Source organism: Esox lucius, chromosome 15 (genome assembly GCF_011004845.1).
Source record: "Esox lucius isolate fEsoLuc1 chromosome 15, fEsoLuc1.pri, whole genome shotgun sequence".
Lineage (NCBI taxonomy): Eukaryota > Metazoa > Chordata > Actinopteri > Esociformes > Esocidae > Esox > Esox lucius.
The window spans coordinates 10916998-10931052 of NC_047583.1; the positions used below are offsets into that span (position 1 = coordinate 10916998).

The 14055-nt window shown below is 44.4% G+C and overlaps 1 protein-coding gene across 3 annotated transcripts in view; it reads right to left on the reverse strand.

Annotated features, from left to right (window-relative positions):
- Nucleotides 1-1603, reverse strand: part of LOC105015777 (AT-rich interactive domain-containing protein 1B) — a 173113-nt gene extending 171510 nt beyond the window's left edge. For all 3 annotated transcript variants that reach the window (XM_010879178.4, XM_020054096.3, XM_010879177.4), the window contains exon 1: nucleotides 73-1603. In XM_010879178.4, coding sequence (XP_010877480.3) covers nucleotides 73-1323 — 1251 coding nt within the window. In that variant the 5' untranslated portion in view covers nucleotides 1324-1603. The remainder of the gene's footprint in view (nucleotides 1-72) is intronic.
- Between the last annotated feature and the right edge of the window lie 12452 nt (nucleotides 1604-14055).

The following is a 14055-nucleotide window of genomic DNA, read 5'->3' on the forward strand; positions in this document are numbered from 1 at the left end:
GCCAGACTGAAGACTCTGTGGCTCTCAGGAGCGGCTCTCAGTGAACAACAGCTGAGTTAGTTCAGTATTTACCTGTGCTCTGCTGATACCTTGCCCTCCGTTTCCAGGACTCACGGACTGGTGATTTCTCTGTTGCCTTGGCCAACCGTGGGTAGTGGAGCCATATTGAGACGCCATGTCTTTGCCCAGGCCGATGCCAGGCTGTTGTGCAGAAGGCATGTTATAGTCTTGGTAGCCACTACCATAACCCCGCATCATTGGACTTGGAGACGTCAGCAGTTGGTTTAGAGTCGGGGTGGCCCCGGAGGGATGCTGTGTGTGTCCTGGGAATCTCTGAAAGCCCCCAACACTTCCACCAGAACCTGAGGCAGCAGCTCCCATAGCAGCCTTGGCATGTCCAGCTGTAATGTTGCTGCCCGGGCCCATCATCGCGTTATTGCTCTGTCTGGACGGAGCTATCATGCCGTAGCCCGTGCTTCCGTAGCCCTGCCGGTAGCCAGGGTAGTGGTTGTACTGGTTGTTGTGGTACCCTTCGTGGGAGTTGTGCCCTGGGTCCATGTTGTTGGGTCCTGAGGAGTGCATCATCCCAATCCCAGTGCTTTGTTGTCCGCCATGTTGATCAAAGCAGGGCCCTACTCTAGAAGTGCCATAATAGTTATTAAACTCTGAAATTGCGCTGTTCCCTCCGCCGCTCGGTGGCTGACTGCTGACGTTATTCGTCGTTGTTCCCAAGTTAGCGTGTTCATACCTGGCGCCAATCCGCTCCCCTGGTTTACAGGTATGATCCCCCTCACCTTTAATCAGCATCTGCTGCTCTGCCTGGCTCCCCAGAACACCTTCTTTCCCTCCGTGTGGCTGATTTTCAGCCTCTCCCCTTGTAGCCTGGCTCTTGTTATTGTTGATGTTGTTACTTTGTATCTGGCGCTGATGCTGAGAGAACGTTTTAAATTGGGGATGTTGCGGCGGCGTTAGGTGCTGAGGATCTCCGCTGCTAACGTTTTTCAGTTTGTGGTTCGCTATCAAACCCGTTTCAATTCCCTCCAAAGAGGTCGTCGAATTTGACGTAATGTTATTTCCACTCTCCTTCTCCCGTATGTCTGAATTGTTATTCGGAGAAGTTGAATTGACCATGTTGAGCTCGTTTCGGTGATGATGGTCTACGTTATTTATTGTGTTGGTCCCATCTCCAGCTCCAAGCATTGTTCCAGATCTCGATATAGTTCCTCCTCCCGATTTCCCAGAATGTATCTCTTGACCCAAACTGCCAGATAATTTCTTGTTCTTATTAGTTGACGTCGGTGCTGATGCCACTTGCGCAGCCATTGTCACTTCAACATTTTTGACAGTGAAACTGACCCACGCACAGAACACAATCACGTACAAAAAATAGACAGGAAAAACACAAGTAGAGGAAAAAACAGTAGAAAACCCAAGCTATTATAGCGCAGTAACGCTTGTAAAACTCCGCGGTGAAATTCGTCGCTGACAGCCGCAGTTGTTGCGCTGTCAGTGTGGCTTCATGTTGGAAGTTTGTCGACCAGGTTTAAATGAAACTTTTTTCCTCTCCTCCAACCCGGATATGGGTAAATGCATGTCTCCCGGAGCCCTTCTGGCCCAGCATGGCATGAGAGAGAGGGAGCTCCACCAGCTATTATCCAACTCCCGGCTCCAGCGCGCCTCACACGAAAAACGTGGACCGGATTATCCAATGTAAATAAAAGAGAGTCGTATGATTTTTTTTTTTGGGGGGGGGGGGCGAATGTTAAATGATAGGAGAGCTTTTCGATTATAGTATTAGAGGGAGAAACATGTTTTTTGTTTGTTTCTAGGCTACCTATATCACTCACATGGGTTGCGTTTATTCAGGCAGCCCAAATGCGTCAATTGGATTTTTCACATCAAATCCCTTTTGTTGAACGTTTTCATAGCTGATATAAAAAACACAGAATTTACTGTGAACCCAGAACTAGTGTCTTAGGTCTGAATCAGTCCATCAGAAGAAAAAGCTGAAAACCTTAAAAAAGTGTTTCTGATCTCTAGGAAAGAAATTCAACAGCTCCAATCCATACATTCGTTTCGGATGAAATACATGTTGTACGTGAAGACATCATAATATATTACATTTATTGTTATACGTTTATGCTGGAACGCAGCCCACCCTTTATAATCGTGTCCTTAAATTCATGCCAAGAGTCCAGATCTGGCTTTGAATGTTGCCCGGTCTCAGCTCTGCCTCGGCTCAATCCAGTTTCAGCAGCTCTGAAAGACAGCGCAGAGCCATGCAATGCTGTAGCTGCTGCGCGCAATAATGTTGACATCAAAATAAGTATATAATCACAGTGCCCTTGTCGAGATGTGAAACCATGCACTTTTAAGTTTTCCACGATTAATAACCGTGAACACATTGCTTTTCATCATATTTAGCAAGACTAGGCCTGAAATACAGTATATGTGACGTCATAGTCTTAAGTCCCTTTATTTCTACGCTGCTCTTTCTTTTCATCTTCATATATTTTGGGCAAAAAATATTAAGGATCACACTTCTTATTTTGGGGGGAGGATCCACCATAGGACTTAATATCTAACAATCTGCCATGTACTCTTAACATCGAATAACACGTTAGCTCACACGTCTGAATTGGCCTTAAATGTGCAAAAGCATTTGATTTGAGAATTCTCATGATCTTGAATAGAGAGCAGCTTGATGTAGATGGATAAAATAGAGACGGTTGGAAACGGTTCATTACACAAATATGATGATGCCAATGATGGTAATGATGATGGCACCCAATTGCGAAACACATTTCTCGTCAAATGCAAGAGTAGGCCTACTGTAGATTATGTCACTTGTCAAAGCTTTTGAACTTCGCACATATTTGATGAACGCGAATTTCCCTCCACTCATCAGCAGTCAACATCAACAGTAGCAATATAGAAAGACCCCTGGTGGATAAATAGTGTAATCGCAATTAGACAAGACTTGCTGAATTACATTAAAGTGCACCTGATGTTATGACACATTTATAAAATGTCAGACATCTTTATAACATGGCACTATGATGGTTGGACAGGCTAATTACATCCCTGCATGTACTCTCAACAGACACTTGTTTTAACGCAGAAGTGTGATGGCAAAATACATGGATTGGGAGACTCTTCCCCAGTCTTGAAGGGTCAAAGGGTAAATAGTACGCAAGTGAGATCAAGACCAGATGGCAGAGAAGGAACAACTTGATGAAGTGATGACCAAATCCTGGGTTCATTGGTGTGTGTGCGTGTCTGTGTGTGTAGATTGGCAAATACATTTCCCATGAGAATTATCTAGATGGAAAAGCTGTTAAGGCATATGGTGTCATGTATTGTTGATAATAATGGAACTGCCTATTGTTATCTTACATAAACAAACTAGAAAGCGGAATCCAACAAACAGCATGTTTTACCTGCAACTAGCAGCATGTCATCTACACATCTGGCTGTTACTGTCTTCTTTGGAAGGTGATGCAGATCACTAGGAATAACATAGTTAATGGTGAAATATGTGGTCAAAGGATACAACATTCATCGTGGAAATGAAAGTGCTGGTTTAGGTGTGTCATGGGAGCTTTGCAACTAAAATGTTCCACACCGCTCATTAAAAAAGCAGACTGTTCTTGCATTAATCCGCCGACACATTGATCTGTTTGAATGGGAAGAGGAACAATGGCTCAGCGCATTTGCATTTATGTTTAATTTATAACCTTCAGGCCTACTGATGCAGCAAGATTGAAACAATAATCTCACCCAAATACAGAGAAGTGGAGGGGCCAAATTAATACAGATCGTGGATTAAATGTATTTCTCAACGTCTGCGCGTGTGGGCGTGTGGGAGATAGACAGAGACACCCCTACACACACACACACACACACACACAGAGACAGCCTGGCGTAGGTCTTGAGTCATGGGGAGACAACATGCCGCTCTTCTAGTTCGTTGGTAGGTTGGGGCTGTTGTTGGGGGCTGTTGTTGGGGGGGCTGTTGTAGGGGGGCTGTTGTGGAGGACTGTTCTGGGAGAATCTTCTGGGATCTCCCCCAGCGGAGCATAGCAGCAGCCTGCATTCCTGCCTGGCCGGGCACAGAAAGTGGGTCATCCAAAACACAGCTCAGGCAGTGGTGTCAGAGGTGTCTGAATGTGTGAGAGTGCAAGAGAACTACGAGATAGGAATGATACCGCAGCCACTCAGACTTTGGGTCTTTTAGCAAAGCCAGCTTGCTATTGTGAGCATACCTTGTCTTGTGGAAGAGAGATTGATCCATAGTCTTTTAATTTCAGGGTTGGGTAAATAACTGCATTTGCATTGATCAGTCTACAAGGACAGTCCAGGAATCAGCGAGGACCTGGGTGTGTGCAGGTGGAATGCAATAACCAGTGCATTACATACTGTGCGAAACAAATAATGAATAAAGTGAGCAAAATCTGAGTACACTGGGGTGCCAGAAGCAACTATGCATGCCATACTGCATATTACACCCCCAGAGCAAGTACAAGACAAATAATAATCATTCCAATTTGTCTAAGTTCAGGGATGTTCTGAATTTGATGAGCTAAGCCAGTAATGACAGAGCCCTGCCACTCGGAATAAGGCTGTAATTCCAGTTATACTGGAGATGAAAGGAAAACCATCCAGATGAAAAGAGAAATTGGATATTTGTCAGTTAGCATCCACAGTCCAACCTAGATTTTACTTCCACATTTTACAGAGCCCCTTCAAATCTGAGGGGTGCGAGGGGGCGACACAATGAGAACCCAGGATCAAGACTCTGCCTAAAAGGTTTAGCTCAATGGTGGGCAAACTAGTCTATTTGAACGTTTTCATCTGTGACAGAAACCCATCCTTCAATCTCTACTATAACATATCCTCTGAGGTTGCCCAATGTGGACCTTGCCATCAAATCTCTGAATGCAGAGAAGGTCTTTGTCAAACGACCCTACTTATTTCTACTGATCTACTGTCCTACAAAATCTCTTGTTGACAGTTGTGTAATGGGCCTTACTTCAATAGGATACTCCATAAGGAAACAGGACAATTACTTTCACATACATTTTTTATACTCTTTGTATTTTGGGGACTTTTGCCCAAACTATCAGAACATAGACAGCAATACATGATTACTGACAGTGTAAATAAAATGTATCTGTACGTAGATTGCATTCTCTGTGTAACTGACCCTCACTGTAGGATCCCATCGATTGAAAACCTGATTAATCGGTTTGGTATCTCCTCAGGCTACAAAATCAAGTGGAATAAAAGAACATCTCCCGTTTAAGATCTCCTGAATTTTTTTTTACCCATCTGGGTATTCAAGTTACAAAACATTACTCCTCTATATTTAAAGCTAAACTCCCCCCTCTGATGGACAAAGTTAATGCCAACATAACAATGTTGAAGAACCACCCATGGGGTGGGTGAAACAGCCCTTTAGGGAGGGAGGTGTTGTTGGCTCCTGTCACGTGCTTTAATGTATGTGAAAAAAAGATGAGAAAGATGCATTTACTGTTTGATCCATCTGCCCTTATCGTAATAAAAATAGTTGAAAGAGAATTAAGATTTTTCTTCACATGAAATGTGGAGGGAACGAGGAAGAGAGATGTGGAGAGGAGAGAGAGCCCCTGTCCGTGCAGAGCGGCGGTGGAGCCCCCAGCCTCTTTCCCTGATGACTGTCACTGGTCCTCTCCTTCACAGAGAGCTCCTTCACAGAGCACTGTGTGAAGTGTCCCCTGAGAGACACTCACTCAAAGACCACATTTACAAGATCCACACTGAGCTGAGCCCACTTTTAACTGCCTGGGAAGAATATCTTCTTCCACTGCCTTTGATGTCAAAATGTAACAGGAAGAGCTTGCCAGCAGTCATTGCAAGGTGTGGTATAGACTATACTGTATTATATATACTCGTTACATAGCCTACTTCACATTTCGAAAATAAAGAACAGGCATTGTTTCCTGACAGGATAAAACCAATGAATAAAGGTGATAGTCTTTCATTTAGATGTTTCTTTTAGAGCTGTCATGCCTACACAGAGCAAAGAATTCAAAGGTCATGGAGTGACAAGTATTTTAGGCGAACATCTGCCCACATACCATGTCAGGGACCCAGTTGCAGAGAGAGAATCCATATGAGGGAGTCACGCCTGGTTAAACTCCGGTTTTCATGGAGCACACGCAGAGACAAACAAGGGCATTTGGAACAATTCTGAATGAAGCTAATTAGGTTTGCATTTTGTTTGTTGTTCAGGAGGCATGATCAAAGGGATATTTCACCAATTTGTGTCAGCAGCAGCTTTGGTGGACGGAGAGGAGAACGCCTGATGATTCATCTCCTCAGGTTGGACGTACATTAGGGACCACAACACAAATGAAAGAAAAATGAATAATCAGAAAATAAACCAAAGCAGTGTTATTTGGGCTTTATTCCTTAGGAACGCGATTTGAATGTGTGAGATTCTGAGGCCCATTGTGTTGTGTAGCCGACCACTCAGCCTAGGTGGAACAAATCAAAGAGATCTAGATGGCTTGACCCAGTAGCTTGCCACTGGAGAGCAAGCGGCTGTTTTGATCTTATCCAATATTTATGAATAACTTCCTTGATATTTCATATGCTCTGTATCCCTCAGCTTTGACAGTGTTACGCGATGATGTCTTAGAGGGGGTACGGCCGAGATCAAACACACGCCACGCTTCAGAATACAGAATGCCTTTTCCATAGCCGGGGAGAAAGTAACTCTTCTCAGCAAGCCTGCATCTAACGCAGTGTAATTGAAATACAAGCTCCACTGGCTCAGGATTCAGTTAATGATATTTGTATTTGTGTTGCTGTCAAAGAAATGAGAAAGCATGGAGTGAAGACGCTGTCTCTGTGTGAGGCCTTGCGCACTACCCCGCCGTCTTTCGGTGTGTACACAGCAGCCCTGCCAGAGCCGAGTGGAAATTCCACTGTCTGCCTGTCTCACTGGAGCACCACAGATTTCACCCAGCAACAGCCAGGCATACGGAGCTTCCAGTCGGGTAATGGCATCAGATGTGAGTGACTATCTCCATAAAAGTCAAGTGTGCTCCACGTTATTTGACGAAAGTGGGATGATTCTGGGGCCCTTTTGTTAGGCTAATGGAGGCTAGGCGACACAGATACTGTAATTACGACAGATGCGATTGGTCTGATAATATTGAGAGCAAAGTGGGTAATTTGAGGCTGTTGTGTTAAATGGAGGGAGGGCGGTGGGAGGGGGGGGTTGCTTTCTTGTGCCATCGCCGATCGTCCGTCACCCTAATCATTCCCCAGAGCTGCCGAGATGAGAGAGCAAAGAGCTAAGACACAGGTTCTAGTGTAGAACACGACTGACATTGACCTCTGCTCTCTGACATTGGGCAGACAGACCGAAAAGACTCACTAAATACTACAAGTCCTCACCTTTAGGTCCATTCTTATATTTTTTCCTCATATAAGGTCCTCAGTCATCTATCTGCCAGCCAGCCATTTTCAGTCATATTTAGATTCATGACAGGCCCATGATTGCTGATTGATTCCAAGTAAAATGACTCCAGTTTATACTGACATTGTATTTCCGTGATGTAAATGATTCCCGGCCCTAAACACCTGTGCGTCACGGCGTTGGGCTAAGCCTGTCCTTTATCCACGGCCAGGAGAAATAATCAATCGATTGAAATCAATGAGAGCAGAGCGGCAGAGGAGTAGGCAGACACCACAGTCACTCAGCGAGCCTGTGCCTATTCTGTCAACACACATAATCAAAGACTTCTCCGCTGAGAGATCTGTCTAAACAATTAAAATAGAGCCCCTTTGTATCACACAGGCACTTATCATGTCACCCAGGATATGAAAGCAGTCTGGTACAGGGAAATTGCACGCTCCCGTGACAAGCACGAGGCATTCCTCCATAGGAACCGTGGCGCTTGTGTTGACATTTAATTATGTTTTGACACAAAATCAAAAGTTACTCAATATTTGAACAGAGAGATTCCCTGATCCAAATGATCAGTTGTTAAGTCCCGATATGAACCAGACAGACACCTGAACAGTGGAGACTGACAGAGACTTTGACATCCTCACCCAATACGAGACAATCTTTTTCATCTTTTCTCATCTCCGAACGAGCTATCATCTCCATGCCACACTCATCTCTGTTTTACGAACATCTACTGTAAGTCACATGGAAAAAAACTGAATCCAATAACTAGTGTAGACCTTTGTGTTATAGTTGTTTCTGATCGGTTCATGAATCTGTAACAGTCTGCTGGTGTTAAACTGAACCCACACAACATCCATTGGATTCTGGTCCCTTCATTGTAAACAATCTATTACGTAGACTACATTCCGTCATTTACTCCAGCATGATTCAATGTTTTGGACAAATAAAACATGTTATACAGAAACGTTGACTTGATCTCGCTGAAAACTAATCATCTGATTGTTTTTAATACCAACTTTCTAATCACAAACATACCAATGTTATCTGAAGCTGAAACCAGATCAGCTAAAACCAAAAGGGGATATTAAGTATGAATGGTACAGCATCACACCGAGGATGTCATGGCTTTGTATTTTTACATGAACTAGCTTGGACACCCTATGGAATAATGGAAACCAAGTTCATTTCATGGAACTGAACTCTTCCCAACTATAATCCACAGGATAAAATTCATAATCTTCTGACAAACGGGGAGAGATTTTTTTTTTTTTAAAGCAGGACCCCAATTACACACAGTTACAAATTAGCATGTTTAATGCATCGAAATGTTTTAATAAAAGAATGAAAACAGGGAGCTGAAAACAAAAGACCGCAAAGTAATACGATTATCTCTACAGAACGGCCAGTGGACATCATTGTGTTTCACACAAATGGCAGAGATTACAAGTCACATTCAAAACGCCATAATCCGTGAATGACTCCAATATGATTATTTTTCATTAAGTTTGGAGACATAGAGAGAGATGGAAGTGAGGGTCTTAGTATTTGAAAATACAAACGAACACAAGAGGAAAACTCAGTTAAAGATTTTCTTCAGTTGAATACCACAGCTCCAGCAGGGACACTCCTCCTGGGTCTAGGAACAAACATAGACACCACCCAGGAGCAAGGCTTAACATACTAGACATTTCACACCAGATTGTTAAAATAAAACTTCTCAGTGCACAGAGTACTTACAACACGTGTAATAAGAAAGCTACAGATGTCCGAAGAGTGGTTTCACAGCATTTTTCCTTGCCAACAAACACACGTTCCCCCATGAATGACACCAAGGCAAGTGTTGGCCAATTAACATCCGGTAAGCAGGGTGTTCTAGGTGTTATCGATGTCTGCTCATCCACTGCGTCCTGGATGCTTCTCCTCTGTGGAATGGAGCTCAGCCTCCTTCGTTCCTGACCTCTTCGCGTCTCTGACAAGGTCAAACATTTCCCATTAGGGGGAAGTGTGAGTACAAACGCCGTGGAACCATCCCAGTCCTACCTGCTGAAGGTCAGGGGCTGCATAATGAACTGGAAAATGTCAATTCTATTACTTTCCACTTAAATAGCGGATTTCCCTGCCACAGGAACATGGGTGATATTTACCCATTCCCAAGCAGGCCTTGAGCAAAGACGCCTCTTAATATAGCCAGAGGTGTGAAATAAAGCAGCTTGGAGGGAATCTCATTCCGTCGCCTGTGATGAGGACGAGTTGCAATATGCAGTGACTCACTCACGGACGGAGAGAGAGAAAACATTTGCCAGGCTACCCAAACTTCTTGCTCCATCCAAATGCTACGCCGTACCCACAGATGTTTGTTACTTCTTAGAAACCTATTAGAACCAGATCCCAATAAGTTTCCCCTTCACCTAAGGCAAAGGAGAAAATAAAACTGTCAGGGGAGAATCTGCAAATGTCTTCTGCAAACAAATACGGTGAATGTAGAGGTGTTTAGACGGGGTGTTGTCTTACTAACCGACAAAAGTGGAAATCATGTTGCAGGCTTGCTCTTTCCATTTCCTTATAAACTAACATGTATTTACTTCCCATTGTGCAGGGTGGAGAACCTGCAAAAAGATTTGTAGAATGTAAAAACATTTCAAATCATTTTGATTGGTCCCAGATACCTATGGGTTGGACCAAAGCCAGAACATAGTTGGGTGAAGCACCTTTTTGAATTTCAATGCTGATTAACTTAATTTGTACAACACACCTCATTTTTAAGGAATTAAAACTATTTCAACAGTGGTCATCTCAATCGAAATCTAGCAAACTGTAGTTCAGCAAGAACAAAATACCCAGACAACAAATCTGTCAAATGGTCATCCCTGATCCTAAAAATACAATTAAACTTTGGGGTATTTATAGACCAAACTGTCAGGGCAATGTTTCATGAAGTAAGGAAGTTAAATTAAAGCAATTGTATAGTTATCGTTGTAATAATACATATTTGCTCATGCGGACATGACCATACCTCAGTACCCACCCCCAATAGGAAAGTCTGCATATATTTCTTGAAAATGGAAAATGTCTAAATAATAGTGAAGAAAATCTGTGGTGATATGACAAAAGGGCATCGAAAGGAGAATGTTAATAATGATCCCTCTAAAACAATTTCCATTAATTTTCGTCCGTTGCGCTAGGGAGTAATATCTACATGCCCGAGGCAGGTTTAAATTGCACAATGTGGCTGTGAAAGGAAAGGCGATTCCCCCGTGTCCATCCAGTCCGTCAGATCAGGGAAGCATTAGGAACACCCAGTAGAGAGACAGTACTCGAAGACAGGACTATAACCAAGCCACTAGCACAGTGATAACGCCGGAAGACTAGCAGTCTATAAACAGTATACAGCAGAACTCTAGTACACAGTACTGAAACCAGAAGACAGTCTGTTTGAGTACTGGGAATATACCACAGAACTACAGAGCTGTAATGCCAGGAAAATTACTGAGGACCTTCACTAGACACCCCATGTTGTTTGGTACAACTGAATGCAGAATGCACTCCGTATGATCATGTTAAATGGCTAGTGAAGACATGGGCAATGGTTATTAAAAGATCAGTATGCCAGTCATTCCCACCAGGTGATACAGCTTTAAGAGTTGAGCTGTTTTAAACAGAAGCTGAATGCATTAGAATCTACGAGAGAAAAAGAAGGAGCAGAAGAAATACAGACAGAGGACGATGTCAAAAGGTACAGCTTTAATAATATGATTATTTCATATTCTGAGCTTCTGCGAAAGAGCTAGCAGGTCACTTTTACGGTCAGTACGAAGACGGTCCTGGGGAATGAGAGGAGAGGGAAGTGTGCCAACACACGTCACCAACAGGCGTTTGGGGTCTTCAGCTAAGTTCTCTCTGTCCATGAAAAGTAAAAGTGTGCCCACGCTGGCATCTATGCACTCCGCTGGGTGACACTGGGCATGTCTCCTGGGTGAGGACACACCTGGCAGTCTGTCAGCGGTCGCTGGTTTGAAGGAGGGTGAAGAGAATGAGAGGAGGGGGTGCAAGCCAATGCACACTATTCATAGTCTACAGTCTACTGTTAGGAATCGGTCATTCTAAAAGGATTCTTTGAGGTTTGGTTATTCAGAATTACATAAATGAATTTGTTACAGATAATCGCCAAAAAAAACGTGTTCTTCTTTTACCTCCTGATTATATTGTTCACACTATAGTGTGCATGCCGCCACCTACTGTGTGGGATGGGAACAGGTCCTTCAACATCCCCAAAGACACACTATTTTGGGTTCGGCTTGGGCTCTCTTAAGAATTGAAGTGGTTTTGTGAGCCAGTTAGTGTTGGCTCCAGGTTGCTGCGTAAATGGATTCCTTTCAAATAATCGAAACAAACTTTAATAAAACATGTCTGACCTTCACTTTGAGATGTATGGAGAACATTTCCATTTAGCCTAATTATGAAAGCCAAAATTTACCAAGAAGCCACAGTTGAATGTCAGCACAGTGGGTGGCTGAATCAGTCACAGAGCTAGTAGACCAGCTCCATGAAGCTGTGGTGAGAGCCATTAGACCAGCTCCACAAAGCTGTGGTGAGAGCCAGTAGACCAGCTCCACAAAGCTGTGGTGAGAGCCAGTAGACCAGCTCCACAAAGCTGTGGTGAGAGCCAGTAGACCAGGTCTGAGGGGGAGTGGAAGTGTAACTGCAGGCAGTTCCCCAATGCTCCATGAAACAAACTGCACACTGATTAAAAAACAATTTGTCAGTTTTTGACTAAGCAGGAAATCTCAAAACACTAATGCATCCCTTTAAGGAGAACTCAGCTTTCTTGATTTGTCTGGAAGCATAAACATCCATGTAGGCCTACTCTGTCTTCACTTCACAAGAAATGAAGGTCCCCCCCCACAAACGGAGTCGTTTGTGCGCATAGACATGATGGCCAGTCCGTCTGTTGGATATGCTCGTGGGGTTTGTGTGTTGATTAATTTTCTGGAGGGCAGTGCTGGGTCCAGGCAGTGTGCTGGAGGGCAGTTCCCCTCATAGACACCCAGGGAGCTGTGTGCTGAAGAGCAGTGGTGGGGCGACACAAGAGGCGGTGCAGGGACAGGGTTCCCAGAGTGGGCGATTTGCAGTAAACAAATGTGAAATTCATACATGCATGTATAATGCACCTTGCACCCAATAAATGAATCTTGCACCTTATGGTCCCCACTTTTAATCTAAAATCTTTCACATTCTCTAATTCGTTCTGTTAACCATTCTGTGTTTTCAGTAAAGGGTCCGCAATTACAAAATGTCTTTGGGGAGTCTGTCCCCACAATTTTTTTTTGCAGGTATAAAAATCCTATTCTTTTTAAATGAAATATTTTGGGGGGCTTGGTTGTGAACAATTTGCAGCAAACTCATTATTTGAATTATGTTCCTGCCCCCCCCCCCCCCCCCACCATCCTCTGTGACAAAAATTTTCCCCCAGCTGAATCCAGTTGCCTAACTCTATTCTAGTGTTTATCACATAAACACTCAAGCTTGAAAGGCTCTCTCTCTCACACACACACACACTCACACACTCACGCACAGTACAATAGAATGTCTCACCCTCTGTCATTCAGACAGCCTCTGCCATCCTGTTTAATGTAAAACCATAATTCTCCCTTTGCCCTCCAACACAGGCCCTGAAAACAGTCTGTCACGCGAACAGAAAGGGGCACTCAAGGTCCTTTAAATCTCCCTGTCTGACCACAACAAGCACAGACACACAATGACAGTAGTACAACCTCATCCACCAGCGTTTGTCCTTAGTTGCGGATCGGCTGACTGACGGCTCTGCTTTTGGAGGTACATAGACACGGGGGGCGCGGATGCGGATTAAGGGTGTCCCACAGCGAAACTCGGGGTGCGTCGGGGGCCAGTCAGGGCCCAGGGAGGGAGGATTACCCTGCTATGACTTTGGTGCACTCGCCCACTGAGTTGCACTCTCTGGATGGGATTTGACTCTGAGTGTCTGCTGAAAGGACACGTCCACAAAGACTTATAGGGAGAGCAAGAGGAGGCATGGAGGAAGCGACACTTTAGCAATTTCATAAATGGAAGGGAAGAGCTACGTCTTCCCGAATCATCTGTATTGAGGGATGGAGGTTGGGACACATAAGTGGGAGAAGCAGGATGGGACACAAGCCCGTAGAGAGGGAGAGACGGAGAGAATCAGAAGATTTCCCACCAGCTGAGGGTCTGCCTCTCCCTCTCTGTCCGCGTCCTGTTTCTCTGCCTCAGTGTGGCGTCCCCTCACATCAGATTAGCTGCAGCCCTGAGAGACGGCCCAGCTCCTCTGTCAAAGTTATTTAAAACACATCTGACGCCGGGCCACGCGCCATGCTCCCTCTGAGCTCTGCTTCGTCCTTGTCACCACCATCCCCGGGCTAACCATGTACAGGCAGGACAAATGTCTCCCCGTGCCTCCGGAATTCACTATCAATCAAAGCCTCTCTGGAAGAACATGAGGGAGATTGTGGGGGAGGACGGAAGGTGCGGAAGGTTGGACGGCGGGACTGACACTGGGGGAGACAGATAAGTCACAGACAAAATCATGTAAAAGA